Raw genomic sequence first — 20,835 nt, forward strand, 5'->3', positions numbered from 1 at the left:
GAGCTTGCAACTTCCCATCCTGGAAGGAGGAAGGGAAAAAATATCCCCATGTTCAAACAGTGGAGAGAAAAAAGAGAACTAGATAAATTCATGGAGTTTAAGTCCATTAATGGCTATTATCCAGGATGGGTAAGGAATGGTGTCCCTAGCCTCTGTTTGTCAGAGGGTGGAGATGGATGGCAGGAGAGAGATCACTTGATCATTGCCTGTTAGGTTCACTCCCTCTGCGGCACCTGGCATTGGCCAATGTCGGTAGATAGGATACTGGGCTGGATGGACCTTTGGTCTGACCCAGTATGGCCGTTCTTATGTTCTTATGAAAATGATAATTACTTTTAAAGCTTAAGGACAGGATTTTCAAAAGCACTGAGCAGTGATAAAACTCCCCTGGATTTCAGTGGAAGAAGGGCTAGGCCAGTGGCAAGAGAATTTGAAAATCCCACCCTAAAGCTGTGTCTTGAGTAGACTGTAGACAAATCAGCTGAAATTTTCAAGCCTGTGGGCCGAACGTTAACCTGATTTTCAGAGGTGCAGAGCTTTTGCTGAAGTCAGAATGGAAATAGGGTCCAGATTTTTAAAAGGTATTTGGTGTTGTGCTCATCACTACAATGCCTAGGAGACTTAGGAGCCTAAATCTGATTTTCAAAAGTGACTTAAGCACTTGGGAGCCAAAATCCCATTGAGTAGTCAGGAGGCAGTTAAACCAATATCACAGGGAGAAGGTAAAAAGAAGGAAGATCTGAGCACTTAGTTGGGAATTGGTCCTGCTTTGAGCAGGAGGTTGGACTAGATGACCTCCTGAGGTCCCTTCCAACTCTGATATTCTATGATTCACTCAGCACAAAATTGAGATGTTGAGAACAAAATTAATGAAGTTAAGTATCAGAGGGGTAGCCGTGTTAGTCTGAATCTGTAAAAAGCAACAGGGAGTCCCGTGGCACCTTTAAGACTAACAGATGTATTGGAGCATAAGTTTTCGTGGGTGAATACCCACTTCGTCAGACGCATGTAATGGAAATTTCCAGAGGCAGGTATAAATATGCAGGCAAGAATCAGTCTGGAGATAACGAGGTTTGTTCAATCAGGGAGGGTGAGGTCCTCTGCTAGCAGTTGAGGTGTGAACACTAAGGGAGGAGAAACTGCTTTTGTAGTTGGCTAGCCATTCACAGTCTTTGTTTAATCCTGAGCTGATGGTATCAAATTTGCAAATGAACTGAAGCTCAGCAGTTTCTCTTTGGAGTCTGGCCTTGAAGTTCTTTTGCTGTAAGATGGCTACCTTTACATCTGCTATTGTGTGGCCAGGGAGATTGAAGTGTTCTCCTACAGGTTTTTGTATATTGCCATTCCTGATATCTGACTTGTGTCCATTTATCCTTTTACGTAGTGACTGTCCAGTTTGGCCGATGTACATAGCAGAGGGGCATTGCTGGCACATGATGGCATATATAACATTGGTGGACGTGCAGGTGAATGAACTGGTGATGTTGTAGCTGATCTGGTTAGGTCCTGTGATGGTGTTGCTGGTGTAGATATGTGGGCAGAGTTGGCATAGAGGTTTGTTGCATGGATTGGTTCCTGAGTTAGAGTTGTTATGGTGCGATGTGTGGTTGCTGTGGTCCATCAGCTCAGGATTAAACAAAGACTGTGAATGGCTAGCCAACTACAAAAGCAGTTTCTCCTCCCTTGGTGTTCACACCTCAACTGCTAGCAGAGGACCTCACCCTCCCTGATTGAACTAACCTCGTTATCTCCAGACTGATTCTTGCTTGCATATTTATACCTGCCTCTGGAAATTTCCACTATATGCGTCTGACGAAGTGGGTATTCACCCACGAAAGCTTATGCTCCAATACATCTGTTAGTCTTAAAGGTGCCACAGGACTCTCTGTTGCAAAATTAATGAAGGAATCAAAGAATACGAAGAGAAGAAATTCTTTAATTGCCTATAATCTAATGCTAGGAGTCTGGGTAACAACCAAGAGAAACTGAAATTGCTCATTTAGGAGAGTATTTCAATCTAGTTGGTATTACTGACATCTGGTGAGATGATTGGCACAACTGGAATGTTAAAAATCAATGGTTATAACCTAGGCAGGAAGAAACAAGTGGGCAAAAGGGGAGGGGGAGTGCCATTCTATATAAAAATGGCATTATTTGTTTCCGATTGATAACTCAGAAGAAAATGATCTTGAATGCTTATGGAGCAATGTACTAACAGATAAAGCATAAGATGGTGTATTAGTTGGTGCCTGTTACAGCCAAATCACACTAGGTAACAGGATGACTGCCTCCTTACACATCTATCTCTAATGTGTCAGGGGAAAGAACTCTATGTGATCATGGGGGATTTCAATCTGAATGACATATGCTAGACGTCTCAAGCTGACAGTACTAAAACACCCTTAGAATGTCAAAACATTTTAGGTGACAATTTCATAACTCTATAAGTGTGGCAGGGGAGAATTCTTATCAGATTTTCTTCTAAAGAGGAACTGATCACAGAACTAAAAAATTAATGGTAGTTTGGGTACAAGTGATCATGACTTGATTACACTGGTTATGTGCAAGCAGAATAAAATCCAGAACACTTTTGTATATACTTGTCACTTTAAGAGGGCTAGTTTCACAAAGCGGAAAACAATTATGAGTGAAAACAGCTGGGAGGAAGAATTTAATCAGAAAAACACGAATTGTAATGGGAAATTATTTAATACCTTACTAGATGCCAAAAAAGTCACAATCCCATGATGGTGGAAGAAGGCAGTGCTGGTTTAAAAAATGGACATGGTGTAGAGGAGAAGTGAATGCAGCTATAAAAAGTAATATAAGTGTGTGTGTGTGTGTATAAACATATGTAAGAAAGGAGAAGCTGATAATAATGAATATAAATAAAAAATTACAAATAATAGAAAATTGATAAGGAAAGCAAAGGGATACAAGGAGAGATCTATGGACAGCAGAGTTAATGACAGGAAGGAGTTTTTGAAAAATATATTAACAGCAAAAAGAATCCTGACAATGATATTGGTCAGTTACTAGATGGAAATGGTAGAATTATCAATAGTGATGCCAAAAAAGCAGAAGTGTTCAATGAATATTTTTGTTCTGTATTTGGGGAAAAGATACACAATATAATCTTATCATATGGTGATAACTCCCCATTTCACTAGAATCTCTGAAGGATGCTAAACAGAAGCTACTAAAGTTAGACCTTTTAAAATCAGCAAGTCCAGATAACTTGCAGCCAAGAGTATTAAAAGAGCTGGCACTGAAGTTTGCTGGATTGGTAATGTTGCTTTTCAATAAGACTTGGAGTACTAGGGAAGTTCCAGAAGATTTGGAGAAAGCTAATGGTGTGGCAATTTTTAAAAAGGATAAACAGGATGACCTGGGTAATTATGGGCTGTCAGCCTGACATCAGTCCCAAGCAAGATAATGGAGTGGCTGATATAGACTCAGTTAATAAAGAATTAAAGAAGGGTAATGTACTTAATGCAAATCAGCATGGGTTTATGGAAAATAGATCCTGTCAAACGGATTTGATATCTCCTTTTGATGAGATTACAAGATAGGTTGATAAAGGTAACAATATTGACTTAATATACTAAGACTTCTGTAAGGTGTTTGACTTGGTACTGCGTTACATTTTGATTAAAAAACTAGAATGATATAAAATTAACATGGCACACATTAAATGGATTAAAACATGGCTAACTGATAGGTCTCAAAATGTAACTGTAAATGGGGAATCGTCATTGAGCAGGTCTCTTTCCACTGGGGTCTTGCAGTTTTATCATGACCTCGAAGAAAACATAAAATCATCACTAATGAAGTTTTCAAATGACACAAAAAGTGAGGGAGAGTAAATAATGAAGACGACAGGTAACTGATTCAGAACATTCTCAACTGCTTGGTAAGCTGGGTGCAAACAAACAATGTAGTTCTATTAAAATGCATATATAAATATTTACATCTAAGAACAAAGAATGTACAGGACTCTATCTTGGGAAGCAGTGACTCTGAAAAAGATTGGGGAGGTCATGGTGGATAGTCAGCTGAACATGAGCTCCCAATGTGATGCTATGACCAAAAGAGTTAGTGATCTTGGGATGCATAAACAGGGGAAACTCAAGTAGGACTAGGTTATTTTACCTATGTACTTGGCACTGATGAGAGTGCTGCAGGAATACTGTGTCCAGTGCTTGTGCCCGCAATTCAAGAAGGTTGTTTATAAACTGGAGAGGGTTCAAAGAAGACCCACGAGAATGATCAAAGCACACTTTATAGTGATAGACTGAAGGAGCTAAGTCTACTTAGCTTATCGAAGAGAAGGTTAAGGGGTGATTTGATTACAGTCTATAAGAATCTACATGGGGAATACATATTTAATAATGAGTTCTTAAATCTGGCAGAGAAAGGTATAACAAGATCCAATGGCTGGAATTTGAAGCTAGACAAATTCAGACCGGAAATAAGGCATACATTTTTGACAGTGAGGATAATTAACCACTGGAACAATTTACTAAGGGTCATGGTAGGTTCTCCATCACTGACAATTTTAAAATTAAGATTGGATGTTTTCCTACAAGATATGCTCTAGAAATTACTTTGGGGAAGTTTTATGGCCTGCATTGTACAGGAGGTCAGACTAGATGGTTACTTTTGGTCTTGGAATCTATGATGCTGGATAGGATTTTAGCTCCTCAGTGCTGAAATCCCTTTAGAAAATGAGATTTAGGCTCCTTATCCATTAGGTGTTGCATCACTGAGTGCACCAAAGCCTAAATACCTTCAAAAATCTGGGCCTATGTGCCTAACTCAGGCACCCAAGTTTGAATTGTTGGAGAACTCTAAGGGCTGGTCTTCACTACTGCAGTAATTCAATGTAAGTTATGCTACTTCAGTTATGTGAATAATGTACCTGAAGTTGACGTAGCTAGATTCACTTACCTTGGCGTCTTCACTGTGCTGTGTTGACGGGAGACACTCTCCCGCCGATTTCCCTTACACTTCTCAGGAAGGTAGAGTACACAAATTGATGGGAGAGCATTCTCCCATCGATCTAGCACGCCTTCACCAGACCTGCTAAATCAACACCGCTGCATTGATCACAGCAGTGCTGATTTAGCCAGAAGTGTAGATGTGGTCTAAATAACAAAGTAGAAGCCTGGCAGTCACTGGAGGCGCTGCTAAATATCCCAGTAGAGTCATTGCACCATGGTTTTATTCTGGTCCTTCTTTTGTGTGGGAGAAAGGTGGGCTCATGGACCACCAGCTGCAATTTTTGTAGAGCAGAAAAGTGAATGTGTTTTCACAATACAAACTTGACAGGCCAAATAACTTAGTAGTTCAATTCAATACACTCACTTAAGTTTTGTGAGCAATTTTAAGTGATTATTTTTTCACTGGTTTAAGTTAAGCTTGTCACAGACTTGGAAGCCTCGGTGATATTAAATTTTAAAAAAATTTAAATGAATTAGTGCTTCTGAAAGTTGCTACTCAACCCTGGAGCATTGAATCTATTTATCTGCAAAGCAAGCCCACCACTGTAATTCAACAATAACCTGGACAGACCGCCTCTGCAGGTGTGTGCGGAAGGATCGTTTTATCTCAATTTTATATCTCACTAGTTTTCTTCAAAATTAGGGTCCTGATTTGGAAAGAACTTGGGATGCTTTACCTAATTAGAGCTAATATAAATAACAGTGACAAACATTGCTAAACATCTGTGTTTAAATATTCGCTCTTCATCTGTTAATGCACACATGGCATATATTACCTGGCACTCCATCTAGACCTGCAGAACCCACATCACCAGGTATTCCTGATATGTTTGAAACTCCAGGAAAGCCTGGAATTCCATCAGCCCCTAGGTCACCAATTGGGCCTCGTTCCCCTGCAAGGAAAATAAAGACATAATTAATACCGCAGGAAAAAAAAGCACAAAAATTACAAGATGAACCAGACTTGATACTCCGTGATTTTCAGAGGTGTGGAGTAGTCCCATTAACTTCAGATGAAAGTATGGGTGCTCAATGTGACACTGGATAAAAAAGGAGAGTGGTGACAACAATAGTGCAGACTACGTTACACACCTGTGATAAATCTTGTACAAAGCATGCCTTGTAAGATATCACTGAAAAAGTTATAATCTGCTAAGTATTATTATCCTGTTGAAATGTGTGTATCACCACTGCATGTGAAGTTATGACATTTTACTGTATGCTTATTACTAAGCGTGTTCTAGGGTAACACCAATAAGACAGATTTACATCAAGACTAGCCAGCTCTTCCAACGGGCTCCTCCTGAGGACAATGGAGGCCCAGTGATTCAGCAGGGCATGTAGAACATGTGATCCATAGCTCGATGTTTGCGCCAGTATTTTTCCATGCCCATGGACTAGGGAATAAATTGGAGATGGTGACATTACCTCCTTGCCTCATTCCTGCTCCACATCTCTGGGCTGTGATTTCTAACAAAGGGAGCTTTGACCAATGGAGTGGGGGCCCCAATATTTGGGATGGACCAGAGAGACTTATTGCAAGCTAGCAGATTTAACATCACTGCTGTTATCCTGATCTACAGACTCTGAAATCAACTGTAATGTGTATGATTCACTTTAACCTTTTAATAACTCTCTTCTCTTTTTTATATTAATAAACCTTTAGTTTTTAGTTTACTAAAGGATTGACTACCAGCATGGTTTTGGGGTAAGATCTGAAGTATACTCTGACCTGGGGTGAGTGGCTGGCTCTCTGGAGCTGGAAGAACTTAATGATGTGATTTCTGGTTTTAATCATCATTGATTACAGAAGTCTGTTTTTTCTGGGTGTTGCATGAGGAGCTAGCGGGCCTGATGGGCAGGGGCGGCTCTAGGCATTTTGCCGCTCCAAGCATGGCAGGCAGGCTGCCTTCGGCGGCTTGCCTGCGGGAAGTCCCCGGTCCCGCGAATTCGGCGACAGCCTGCGGGAGGTCTGCCGAAGTCGTGGGAGCAGCGGACCCTCCGCAGGCATGCCGTCAAAAGCAGCCTGCCTGCCGCCCTCGCGGCGACCGGCAGAGCGCCCCCCCGCAGCTTGCCGCCCCAAGCACGCGCATGGTGTGCTGGTGCCTGGAGCCGCCCCTGCTGATGGGAACTGTCTGTGGCTTCATAATAAATAGTATCGTATTTTGGAAGTACACATCTATTTCTGGCTTGGTAAAGTCTTATGATAGAGTACGTCACCAGTCTGGGGCATAAGCCCTGTATTCTGGCAGTCTGACCTGATACTGGCATTCTTAGCTGTGTCCCGTACCAGGCAGTGTGACACTCAGCACCCTGAAAATGAGGCTCTAAGATAGATATAACGTTTGTTTTTACCAGTTCCAAAGCAGGTATGGATAGTTAGTTATTTCTTACCATACTGGATGCTAATATTCTTGTATGTGTCAGGTGCTCTATTGTATAAATATTATTCCAAGCTAGCAAGTACTTGAAACGCACTGGCTCTGCAGCAGAAGAGCAAACACCACTGTACCAAATGTCCTACAAAATCAGTGGCTATTGATTCTTTTAATTTTTCAGGGTCAATTAAAAATAGAGAGATGTAGAATCCAGAAGACATTCTCCACAAATCCTAAGTTTTTAAACAGTGGTAGTGTGGGCCATAACTCCTTGAAACTATCCATTTAAGTGGGATAAAATAATACTATTGCAAATAGTCTCAGAAAGCCATGAAAATGTTTTAAATCTATTTTTTCTTTAGTAAACAACTGACACTAACAAACATGAACGAAATTAGCAAAATAACACCATTTCTACTAGGAAAGGTGAGAAGGCACAATGTATCTTAGTGATTACAAGAAAGCAGAGTATAACTGAGGGTTTCCCCAAGGAAGCAGAGCTAGAGCCATCAAAAGGTGTAGGGAAAAGAACTAAGGGCCTGATTAATTCAGTGGGAATTTCAGGCCCTAAACTTTGGAAAGTCTTCAAACCATACAACTAACTAGTTTATACGGCTATTGTCATAGATGAATTTATGGACAGAATGGGCTTTCATGGAAGGGCAGTTATGAGAGTGGAAGTTAAAATGGGGTGGGGCTTCTACCCTTAAGGGGGCTTGGCAGGAGGCCACTTTGATGTCAGAGAAGTGGGGAAAAAAAAAAAAGCAACTCATCTGCTGAGCTACTAGATGTACCAGCTGTTTTTCTCTCCTTTTAATAAAATAGTTCCATATGATACTGATTTCATTAACAACTTCAGAAGACTACATAATACTTACCTTTAAAGAGAATAATCAATATTTACAAATATTAAAGTGTTTATTCCTTTGGTGTAAATGCTACTAACGGGAAAATCAATATTTTATATGCCGTCTAGCTTCTGAGTGTTTAAGGGGCACTCAGGTCACATTTTCAAGCTTTTCTCTTCAACCAGGAAAGCTAGAAACATTTTATGCGCCTATATTGCTTTAATTCAACAGGGTTGTGATAAGAACATCCAGGAAGGCAATACTATGGCTCTCCAGATAAGAACATCCTGCCATACACTTGAAAAGTCAACGGGAAAAGCTATTAGCTTTAAGGATCCTACAGCCTGACTCCGATGATGCAATCCTTGTTTTGCCAGACTGGGATCTTAGAAATCAAATGGACACCCTAATGAGGAGGGGTCAATTGTGAAGAGTTGTCCAGAGTGGGTGTCAGAAAAGGAGACGGGGCCTCCCACTGATCCAGGGAATGCTAAGCTTTAGGGCAGCAGTTCTCAACCTGTAGCCCAATTAGCAAAAAGCTGCAGCCCAGCTGTGTGCTAAAGGCCCCCAGGGAGCATGGGGTCCAGGTTCCAGGCTTCCCAGCATGGCAAGGCTGCCGGCCGGCCCCAGAGAGGATCTGGGGTCCAAGGGCTGGCCCACAGGGTCAGGGTCTGGGCTGCCACCTGGCTGCCCTACCACACAGCCAGGTCCAGGGTCGGGGCTGCTGCCTGGCCCCACACAACAGAGTCTGTGGTCCCTGCTGCCTGCCCTCTGCTCAGGGCTCCACTCTGTGGAGGGGTCTCTGGGCAGGAGGCCTGGGCATAGGAGTCTGTGGGGAAGGTTCAGGGGGAGGGGGCACTGTGGTTCTCAACCTGCGGCCATGCGGCCCACAATGACAAATAGGTTGAGAACCACTGCTTTAGGGAAAGGCAAGCATGCATGTAGAGTGTTTTATTGTTTAAAGAGCTGTTTTCTCTGAAATGCTGCTGTTTTAAATGAATACTACTCTGCTTTCAGCAGGCTGTCAGGTTACTGGATACCTCTCTCATAGCTCCTGGAGGGAAACAAACTGCAGGTACTGAACCCAAGTCAGGCTTGTGGAAGCAATCGTGGTTAGCAACTGGGCTCGTAGCACAGGGCCCAGTCTGAGAGTGGAGAATTGCATGATTCCACCACAGAAGAGAGGAGCAGTTTGAGGCTCAAGACTTGAGGGGTGCACTCAAAGAGACCAAGAGTGGTCAGAGGTGCAGGTAGCCCAGTAACTGTGACACTGAGGCTTTAAGAAAAACATCAAATATCACAAGACTCGCAGTAAAATCACAAGAGTTGGCAATACTGGAACCCTCTAGATCAGGGATCTCAAACTCAAATCACCACAAGGGCCAAATAAGGACAAGTAGATTGGCCTGAGGGCCGCATCACTGATACCTTTTCATACAACGATACAAAAGTATAGTAAAAAATGAAGAGTAATGTAGTATGCTATTGAAAGTCAGTGTTTTAACTTTTTAAAAACTGTAATGCGAAGGGGGGCGGGGTTAATAAAATATAAACACCTGTAACTATTCCTTATGTGGTCAGTAACACTGATGATGATCTACACTAAGTCTATCAACATAGTTGTAATGGCAGGAACTTTTTAAAGTAACTATTCATACAAAATACATTGCCACTTTTAACAAAAATTCTTCCCAACTACTCTCAGCAAAGAATCATACATGCTGAACTTCATACATCAGATTGCTCATCTAGTCCATGAGGCCCCACCCCTTCCTTGCCCCCATTCCAACCCCTTCCCCAAATCCCCACCCTGGTCCTGCCCCTTCTCCACCTCCTCCCCGCTTCTCCCCTCTCCCTCCTGGAAAGTCCTAAGCGCCACCAAACAGCTGTTTGGTGGCAGGAAGTGCTGGGAGGTAGGTGGAGGAGCAGGGACACAGTGTGCAGGGACGGGAGCTTGACTGCTGGCAATGTCGGCTCCTATGGTGGGCCGTGTGTTTGAGTCCCCTGCACTAGATAGTGTAGCAATAGCCCTATAAACATCATACTTCTGTATAATCTTGAAGCACCTGTGGGAGGCTTGGAAATGACAAATAATGAAAAACTCTAATTTTCAATACAGTTAATACTTGGCATAGATTGACAACTGCTACCCGCACTAGCTGCTACAGCAGCAGGGCCATAGCTGAGTGAACTGGCTGTAGATTTCTTATAAACAGCTGTAACTTAAATTGCATTGTGTGAGAATGTATGCTAGCACACTTGCCATGCTCCAGTATATAATAATAAAAAATACAACACCCTAAACACTGACCTGGATTGCCTCTCTCTCCTTTCTGACCTGGCGCTCCTCTGGGGCCTTCAATAGTGTTTGGTTCGCCTGCTTCCCCTTTGTCACCATAAATACCTGGGAAACCTTCAGTCCCATATGCATCTGGACCTGTTTTGGAGTTAATAAAAGTAAACTGCCAAATAGCTCAGGATTTCATATTGCTGCTATATTACATACTGAAAACTGTATTAAAATAATGTTAAGGCTCTTAATACTGACTTAAAGCTGCCAAAAGGAAAGGGATTATGATTTCAAGATTTGTCCCTAATCACCGAATTTTGATTAGGTTGCACCGTTTAAGAATATTACGTTTGGCCAAATCCTTGAATATCCACAAAAAGTCCATCAGAGCCTACTGTTCACATGCTAAATTTCAGATGACTGTATTAAGAAATTGTCTTACAAACTCATCCTAAATGGAATTTATAACGGAATAGCCAACATAACCTGGTGCCTTAATAAAAGGACAGAATAAGATTGTCACACATACCTGGGGAGCCTGGCAAGCCCTTAGTTCCTAGCAAACCATCCAATCCACTGATTCCTCGGAAGCCAGGTAAACCTGTTAAACATTTTACTCATGATTATCTTATTCATAGGTTCAATGAGTTGGTAAGATTCTTTGGTTGGTAGAAAACATGCTTTTCGCTGAAAATGTAGCTTCCTGTTCCTAAGGTAGCCACAAAATAATTGTATTATGATTTGAATTTACACACAAGTGTATATGCTTATTACAAATCTAATTGTATATTTTCCTTGGTTGGCAAATGTATCTATTTTTCTATTATCCAGTAAAACCATAGAAGAAGCTCCAATCTAACTGGTAAAAGTTACACCAAGAACCAACACAAACAAAAGAAAACAAACCTGCCATTAATTATCTTCTTAATATCCTAGTTTTGATAGGATTCATCTTTATACCTTTTTGTAACCCCTAAAGCAGGATAACAGGAAGGTAGCTACACATCCTTCAAGTTCTGTAATAAGGATCTCTCGAGGAAAAAAAATCACTGTGTGGGATTTTAAAAAACAATTTGAAAAATGCCTAATGCTTGCTGCTGTTCAAAATGGGGCATTTTCTGCCCCAATGCCTGGCGATGAAAACTTACATGATTTAATTTATTAAGGGACATGGGGGAAATCCTTGATCTGGTAATTAAGAAAGTCCACTGTTTTATTTAAAAATATTATTTATATCTTGACAACAAAGCTCTCAGTGTAGCATGCCATAAGTCATTTAGTTTCCAAGCCATGTATTCAGTATCAGTGAACTCTACCGCATCTGCAAAAAGAATGAGGAGTCCTTGTGGCACCTTAGAGACTAACAAATTTATTTGGGAATAAGCTTTTGTGGGCTAAAACATCTACTGCATCTGATGATTATGTAAGATAAATTGCTCACTATCTAATGCACTGCGTGAAATATTACTCTCTGCTACATTGGAAAAAGAGTTGCTCACATTGTTGAAAATTAATTTGTTTTGCAACCATCATGAGAAATTAAAACAGTTCCTGTAAATTAGGTTCTTGACATATCAAATACTCCCCCGACAGTCAACGTGAGAATGCAAGGATCCTTATAATGCAAGAAAAATCAAATCATACAAGTCTACATTTATGCATCTGAGCTTTGTAGGAAACCAGCGTTTATTGGGAAGAGAGATAGAGCTCTGAAGTGCCAATGATCCTCTTTCTTCCTCGCCCCAAAATGCACAATACTGAAATACTTAGAGTAAAATGACTTAATTAAAATAGTTTTATAACCTGCTTGTCCTGCTAAACCAGGCCATCCATGACTTCCTTTTTCACCTTGAAATCCAGGAATACCTGGGTCTCCCTGTGATCCTGGTGGTCCAACCAGCCCTGGGAAGCCTATAGGAAAAACAGATAATTAATTCTGGGTGTCCATGAAATTGATCCTATTGTATACCATAAAACATTGACTATACTACCTTCAGTCTTTCTGGTAGCCAGTATGGGCAGCCTTATGGATAAATAAACAACAAAGTCCCCTATACCAAAATTATGAACTAAAGAGCTAGTTTGAAATATGCTGTGGGGGAACAAACACACACATCCCTCTCTCCCCCTTCCCCCCCCCAAAAAACAGTATGAGACAGCAAAAAAAATGCATTGTTTTACTATAATTGCAAACTTCATGCCTCCAGCTAGCTGAGAAATGCAGACATAGACTTTGGTGGGTGTTTCTATTGCTATTAGAAAAACAAATTTGAATATTTTAGCCTAATTGCTGTGCCACCTTGGGCAAGTCACTTCCCTTCTTTATGCCTCTGTTTCCCCTTTCACTGTGTCTGCCTGGTCTGTTCAGACTGTAAGTGCTCTTTGAGCCAGGGACTGTCCCTCATTACATATTTCTAAAGTACCCAGCACAATGGGCCCCCGATCTTGGTTGGGGCTTCTAGGCAATATAATAATAATAATAATTAATAATAAAAAAATACATGGAGCAACATTTTTTCATGGTCACCTAATGGTAACAGATTTCTCAAGTTGCTGATTTGGATCCAGAGCAGAATCTGACCACTATTTGCCTTGTACAGTCAGCCAAAAGAACGGGTTCGAAATACCGTGGCTGAAGGTCCTTTGGGGCATTTTGCTATCTTATTTAAATTAGAGGGAAGGGCAAGTATTAGAATGCGCCCTTCCTTGGGTATCATCCAAATACTCTCATCCCTTCTTGTACCCTGAACACCATTGCACTGTGACTGTATTACTGTAAACAGGCACATCAACATCTTAATTAGATTAATTACTGAGCGCTGATCTAAAAAATTTGAATATGAATTTTTGGGGATAAATTTTTCTTTTGAAAATGTTCACATTTTTAAAAAACAGGTTTTGACCAGCTTATTGAGTGGTCAACATTTTTCAAAAATTTGAAATTTCAATGAAAAGCATTTGAATAAAACTTGGATTTTTTTTCTGCACTTTTCAAACCAATTCTACTCCTAATCTTAGGATTGCTGCATAGTTAAGACAGAATGTAAGAAATATTTCACCTTTTTGCCCTTTTAAACCAGGAAAACCTTGGATGCCTTTTAGGCCTTCAATGCCAATAAAACCAGGATCACCTCCTTCACCTTTATGTCCGCTGGTTCCTTTCACACCTGCAACACCAGAAATGTTAACAATAGATTCCCTAAACAATCATCATATATACGCCAGGAATATTTGAATAATTATCAGGAATAATTGAATGTGAAGTTGCCTAGTGAATGAGGCAGGATTCCTAAGAAAGCCCTTGCCTCATTGCATAAAGAGCACACTCAGAGCTGGTCTACACTAGGAACTTACATTGGCATAGCTACATCTCTCAGGGGTGTGTGGCAGTCTATATCCTGCATTCACCCATTTTACAAGACTATGTTAAATTTGTACAAAGCATACTGTGTAAGGTATCCTTTGAAAACTCATGATTTGCTAATCATTGTCCTGGTAAAGTATGTATGGCAACACTGTATGTAAAGATATAAGATTCCACTATATAACACAGGGGTCGGCAACTTCTGGCACGCGGCTGGCGGGCCGGGCCAGCTTGTTTACCTGCCGCGTTGGCAGGTTCGGCTGACCGCGGCTCCTACTGGTTGCGATTCGCCGTCCCAGGCCAATAGGGGTGGCGGGAAGCCGCAGCCAGCACATCCCTCTCCTGCGCCGCTTCCTGCCGCCCCCATTGGCCTGGGACGGCGAACCGCGGCCAGTGGGAGCTGTGGTCGGCCGACCTGACGACGTGGCAGGTAAACAAACTGGCCTGGCCCACCAGGGTGCTTACCCTGGCGAGCCGTGGGCCAGAGGTTGCCGACCCCTGATATAACATTACCAAGACCTGGGGGGCGAGCACGGGGCGGGGAGATCCTGGCTGAAAGAGATTCAGTCAGTTAGAATGCTGGACCATGTGGTGAGAGACCTCTTTGCTTTGTATTCATGTCGCTTGTTAAGTTAGGTGTTAGTTGCAGTCTATCTTTTATTTCCTTGTAAGCAATCTGACTTATATGCCTCATTACTAGTAGTCACTTTAAATCTATCATTCTGTAGGTAATAAATGTATTTCGTTGTTTTATCTAAACCAGTATGTTTGGATTGAAGTGTTTGAGAAACTCCTTTTGAGATAACAAGATTTGTGCATATCATTTTCTAACAATGAATGACGGACTTTGTATGAGCTTGTATTGTCCAGGAGGGTGCTGGGCAGTACAAGATGCACATTTCTGGAGGAAAGTCTGGAACTGGGAGTTTGCTGGTGTTGACATGCAGTGTACTTTATGGGTGGCTGGCTATCACACTCACATAGTATTGCTGGGCGCACAGGCGGCAGCTTCAATTATCTGGGGGGTGCTCAACCCCCTCTCAGCCCCAAGTCCTGCCCCTCACTTCCCTCAAGCACCTACCCCGCCCGCTTCTTCCCAGCCCCGCTCCTCCCCGCCTCTTTCTGCCACCTCCAAGTGTGCCCCATCCCCGCTTCTCCCCCTCCCTCCCAGCACCTCCTCCACACCTCGGAATGGCTGATCGTGGTGGGCGGGAAGCACTGGGAGGGAGGGGGAGGAGTTGATTGGCAGGGCTGCCAGTGGGCGAAAGGCACTGGGGGGGGATGGGGAGAGCTTGGCTGCCGATGGGTGCTAAGCACCCACTAATTTTCCATGGGTGCTGTAGCCCTGGAGCACCCATGGAGTCTGCACCCATGGCTGGGAGTGATTTACATGCTGGATGCTGTGTGTGAGCAGACCAGGAGTGGTTGTTCTCACAGCGAAGCAGTGTAAAAGACACCCCAAGTTGGAGAATTGAGGGGACACAGCTGTTCATCAGTCCAGATTGTACCCTGGGTAATGTCAGTGTGAAAAATCCACACCCCCTAAGAGACATACATAGCTATGCTGACCTAATACCTGGTGTAGACAGCGTTAGGTCAACAGAAGCATTCTTCTGTTGACTAATAAGCTACTGCCCCTCAAGGAGGTGGATTTCCTACCCCAATGGGAGAAACCGGCACTGTGAAGCTGTACCGCTACACATGCTCTGCTATAGTGTTTTAAGTGTAGACAACCCCGCAGTGAGCTTGCCCAGCCTGGGAAAATAATTCATGTTGTAAAATGTGTTAGATGACCCATGTCAATGAACATGCTTTTAAACACTGCTTAGTTTCTAGTGAAGACAATGACAGTGCAGTTTAAAAATCCTGGTCAACCCTGGTTTTAAAACACCACAATTTTTCTCAGCCTAGACTAGTCCAAAGGAGAGGTAGGCTCAGCACTCTCCACCATGAACCATTAGGGCCAAATAATGATCCTACTAATGTCAGTGGCAGAAATGCCATTACAAAGCAGAATGTAATTTTTTAATTTAGTTGTATGCTGTTTGACTATACATATTGTCTAACACTTTAGTGCAGCATAGTCACATTCTCAGCGAAGAGGTGATGCTGCATACTTTCATCTCGATGTGGAAAATGTAACACAACTGTATATCTCCAAGCACTGTGATAAGGGGACTATGAGAGAGATTCTGTAGTCACTGGAGGCACACAACACCCCTTTTCCAAGCAAAACGTCTATTGACTTTAGTGAGAGTTCTACGTGCATTAGGACTAAAAGCCAAATCCTGACTTTCCCTTACATGGAGCTATCAGGCTGTTTAACCACTTACTCCTCACTACTCCAGTTTCACCCAGGCATTTACTGCAGTGGGACATGTTGAATAGCTCACCGTGCTGGGGAGTTCAGACAAATGAGTTCCCTATCCCTATGAGCAACCCTCCACGGATTGTAACACGTAGACATGTGAAAACAATATATAAAGAACAATTCTGATGGTCAATGAAATGAATACCCAATGATCCAGTTTCACCAGCTTCTCCTTTCAGACCTGTGCTTCCTGGTAAGTTTATAGTATCTCCTCGATCACCTGTTTCAAGCAGAAATAAACAAAGGATGAGACTGGACTTCAATTCTGAATACAAATTCAATGTATTAGTGTTTTAAAGAACCTGTAGCCTTCAGAGAAAAGTGCAAAACTCACTAATGTAGCTTAGCTGTGCCACAATGGAAATGATGATAAAACAAACAACAACAACAAAGGAGAAGGAGATGTGCAAAAAAAAGTCATGGCCTCTCTGAAGGAGGAAACTAAACAAGACCAAGGCCGCCCAGAGGATTCCGGGGGCCCGGGGTCTTTGGCGGCGGGGGGCCCCGCTTCGGCGGTAAGTCGGCGGCGGGGGGGGGGGGTCCTTCCGTTCCGGGACTCGCCGCCAAAGTGCCCAAAGACCCACGGCGGGGACCCCCCTCCCACGAATTACCGCCGAAGCGGGACCCGCCGCCGAAGTGCAGCCCCCACCGCGGGTCTTCGGGGCACTTCTGCGCCGGGTCCCGGAACGGAAGGACCCCCCCTGCTGCCGAATTACCGCCGAAGACCCGGCTGCACTCCGGCGGCGGGTCCCGCTTCGGCGGTAATTCGGCGGCGCAGGGGTCTTTCTATCCCGGAGAGGAAGGACCCCACCGCAGCGAAGACCAGGAGCGAAGAAGCTCCGGGGGCCCGGGCCCCGCGAGAATTTTCCGGGGCCCCTGGAGCGAGTGAAGGACCCCGCTCCAGGGGCCCCGAAAAACTCTCGTGGGGGCCCCTGCTGGGCCCGGGGCCTGGGATAAATTGCCCCACTTGCCCCCCCCTCTGGGCGGCCCTGAACAAGACTATCTGGACTTGATCCAATGCACAACAGGCACTGGATCAGATCCTCTATGAAGGACTTCATACAATGTATATGAAGGCTTATATATGAGATTAGTACAAATGGCTCAATGGATGAGATAGAAGCAGACTCACCAGTTTGTCCAGCAGGGCCAGGTCTACCATAGTCACCTCTGATTCCTTCAATACCCTTTTCACCCTATCATATGGTTAAAAATGGACAGTATTTAATTAGAATGAACATTTATTCAGTCATTAAAACAGCATTGCTATTGAGACACTATAAAATGCCAAAATTCTTACATTTTTGAATTTCTTTAGCACTTTATAATTGATTCCTTTGGTTGATGTAGCCAGACTACATCAATAATAATGAAAGGCTGAATTTGCAAGCACTATTTCCTTTAAAATTGGGAACATGAATTGTGTGATATAGTTCAATTTCTTTGGGCAAAATCTTGCAGTCCTCACTCAGACAAACTCCCACTTTAGTCTAATGGAGAGTTTACTTAAGAAGGGACCATAGGATTTTGCCCTATACAACCAAGTGTAGTGGATGATTTTTCTTGTTAGGCCCTTTGTGAGTGGAGTTCTCCTGAGTGTGACTTATTTTGTTGACCAAGTATGCACAGAAATTGCTGGTAAATGAGAGTTAGGGCTAGTCTACACTTGAATCACTACAGTGGCGCAGCTGTATGGATGCAGCTGTGCCACTGTAGCGGTGCTAGTGCAGAAGCTCTATGCTGATGGGAGAGACCTCTCCCGTTGGCATAATTCTTCCACGTTCCCGAGCGGCGGTAACTGTGTCAACGGGAGAGCATCTCCCGCCAACATAGCGCTGTCTATACTAGCACTTAATATCAAAGTAAGCGCTAATGTGTATAAGCCCTTAGTGTTGATCAACCTACTTCTGTGGAAGAGACTGATTTGATTCTCTGACCTGGCCTCTTGCTCATGAAATTGGACAGCAAAGTGGGGGGTTTTTGGTGGTGGCACAATCAGCCCCATCAGGAAGGGCAAGCTTGAAGTAAGACCAACTTTTCCTAGCAGAATTGAGAAGCCCCAAGGAGGATTTGGGTCCCACATCAGTGGAAAGCTGATGGCTGGACTTTGGGTCATGCGGAGAAGAGGAGAAGGAGAAAATCATATTGGCATTCTCAGGACTCTATCCAGAGTACAATGGATGGCAGAGTGCATTTTACAGAGAGGACATTTCATACATTCCATTTTTATTGATTTCTGATATCTTTGTATTTCAATGTTCCAACACAATTTTAATGGTGTATAAAACCTAGATCAGCCAAGCTTAATGATGGCATTTTAGTTGAAAAAAAAAATCCCAATGGACATTAACTTACCCTGATTCCAGTGGTTCCAGGGAAACCTCGTATGCCAGGTGGTCCAATTGCACCAGGATACCCCAGAATACCTGTCACTCCTTTAATACCAGTGTCTCCTTTCTCACCTTCAATGTGACTATTTGATCCAGGGAAACCTGGAACTCCTGATTTGCCAGGTAAGCCTGGCATTCCTTTACTACCTGTAAGAAAACCAGTACGAAATGTAACATCAAGGGAGGTTCAGATGACAGGTAGTTCCATCTATGTAAAAACTTTCAGGTCAGCAGTATGTCTTCAGACAAAGAGATAGAGAGCCAGGACTATACAAAGAGACAGCACATTTTAAGGCCATAGATACATTAGATGTTTCTTACCAGATTAACCTATAAAAAGGAAAATGTCAAAATCCCTTTGAGGACACAAGGTAAAATAATGACGACTGTGGAAAAGACAGCACAGAACAGAATTAAAGATTCTGGTCTTGCTCTAACTCCATTTAAGTCAGTGGGTCTGACTCTTGGCTCTCTCAGGGCTTGTCTGTCTGACAAGTTAATGTGTAGCAAGCCAGGGGATGAATCCATAGCACGCTAGCTTACTGCTCACTACCAGTCTGGACAGACAAGCCCTTACACTGGTAGTGCCATTGTAGCAATAGAGTTACAGTGAGAATCAAGCCCTCCATTTTCATTGCCAGCTCAGCTGTGTTGTGCTGTAATACAACAGGAGGTGTTACATATTAAGAATGTGGAGAGGATAACTGAAAAACTTCTGAACGATACTTAGTAACTGGTAAGTAATCATGAATATTAAAGGATTGTTTTGTTGTTCTTACCTTTAAAGCCTAAATTTCCTTTTAGGCCAGGGTCTCCTATATCTCCTTTCTCACCTTTAACCTCAAACAGCATGCTTGGCATGATCTTTGGTGGTTTTCCTGCTGGACCCCGTTCCCCACGCTCACCTAAAAATAATAAAGCCTAGTCAACTGTACTGTACTGAAAATTACAGAGAAATAAATTGAGCCAGCATGGAAACTTCAGCAGCTAAGAAAACTCTTTATAATATTAAATAAAAATACCCTAGACTAATACAGCATGAAGGCAGCATACTCAAACGCTAGAAGATATGAAAAATAAAACTTGAAGTTGAATGTACAAGCTTAACTCTGCCCCCCTTGTGCATATTAATTCCATTGCAGTCTGATTACGTGAGCATATACTACAGGGGTCGGCAACCTCTGGCACGCGGCTCGCCAGGGTAAGCACACTGGCGGGGGCAGGCCAGTTTGTTTACCAGCCACGTCGGCAGGTTCGGCTGATCGCGGCTCCCACTGGCCATGGTTCACCGTCCCAGGCCAGTGGGGGAGGCGGGAAGCCGCGGCCAGCACATCCCTCGCCTGCGCCGCTTTCTGCAGCCCCCATTGGCCTGGGACAGCGAACTGCGGCAAGTGGGAGCCGCGATCGTCCGAACCTGCGGATGCGGCAGGTAAACAAACTGGCCCGGCCCGCCAGCGTGCTTACCCTGGCGAGCCGCGTGCCAGAAGTTGCCGACCCCGATATACTATTTCTCAGACAACATGGGAGAAACCTGGGTGCCCAAAGTCAGTCTAAGTAAGAGTGGCCTGTTTTTCATAGTTGCTGAGCACTCACAAACCACACTGAAGTTAATGGGAGCTAGCACTGCTGACCACTTTTGAATATCAGGCCATTTTTACTTAGGTGCTTAACTTTAGGCAACAAGGTTTGAAAAATTTGGCGTTAGATAATATGTGATCATGCGTCTGACGAAGTGGCTATTCACCCATGAAAGCTGATGCTCCAATACATCTGTTAGTCTATAAGGTGCCACAGGACCCTTTGTCACTTTTTACAGATCCAGACTAACACGGCTACCCCTCTGATACCATTTACTGTTGGTTACTCAGAGAGAAGCACTGTATGTTAGTTGTACTCTTTGATCTAGAATCCATTATCCTGAGAGTAATTTTTTCCTTTGGCCATTTGCTAAACTATCACAAGATATGTACTGCTAAGTTTTATAATCTTAGGTCCAGCTCATGACATTCCATAACCTTTGCTCCAGCACATAATACTCATGGTATTTTATACCCACTGCCAACTTCTAGTAAGCCTCACTCTGAGCCCTTAACACTTAATGCCAAGCCTATTTTAATACATATATTTTGGTTCTTCTACTTGCTGTTACAGCTGCAATTACGCCCATTCTTATTTCTATAAGTATGTTTAG

General features: G+C 43.1%; 1 protein-coding gene across 1 annotated transcript in view; it reads right to left on the minus strand.

The window, feature by feature from the left end:
- Positions 1-20,835, minus strand: part of COL4A2 (collagen type IV alpha 2 chain) — a 227,819-nt gene that overhangs the window by 10,868 nt on the left and 196,116 nt on the right. The window contains exons 33-41 of the mRNA XM_045007949.1: positions 19,424-19,549; positions 18,610-18,791; positions 17,387-17,450; positions 16,400-16,474; positions 13,579-13,686; positions 12,323-12,430; positions 11,049-11,120; positions 10,541-10,666; positions 5,780-5,896 (exon numbers count right to left, since the gene is read on the minus strand). Of these exons, the coding sequence (XP_044863884.1) occupies positions 5,780-5,896; positions 10,541-10,666; positions 11,049-11,120; positions 12,323-12,430; positions 13,579-13,686; positions 16,400-16,474; positions 17,387-17,450; positions 18,610-18,791; positions 19,424-19,549 (978 nt within the window). The remainder of the gene's footprint in view (positions 1-5,779; positions 5,897-10,540; positions 10,667-11,048; positions 11,121-12,322; positions 12,431-13,578; positions 13,687-16,399; positions 16,475-17,386; positions 17,451-18,609; positions 18,792-19,423; positions 19,550-20,835) is intronic.

Source organism: Mauremys mutica, chromosome 1 (assembly GCF_020497125.1).
Source record: "Mauremys mutica isolate MM-2020 ecotype Southern chromosome 1, ASM2049712v1, whole genome shotgun sequence".
Lineage (NCBI taxonomy): Eukaryota > Metazoa > Chordata > Testudines > Geoemydidae > Mauremys > Mauremys mutica.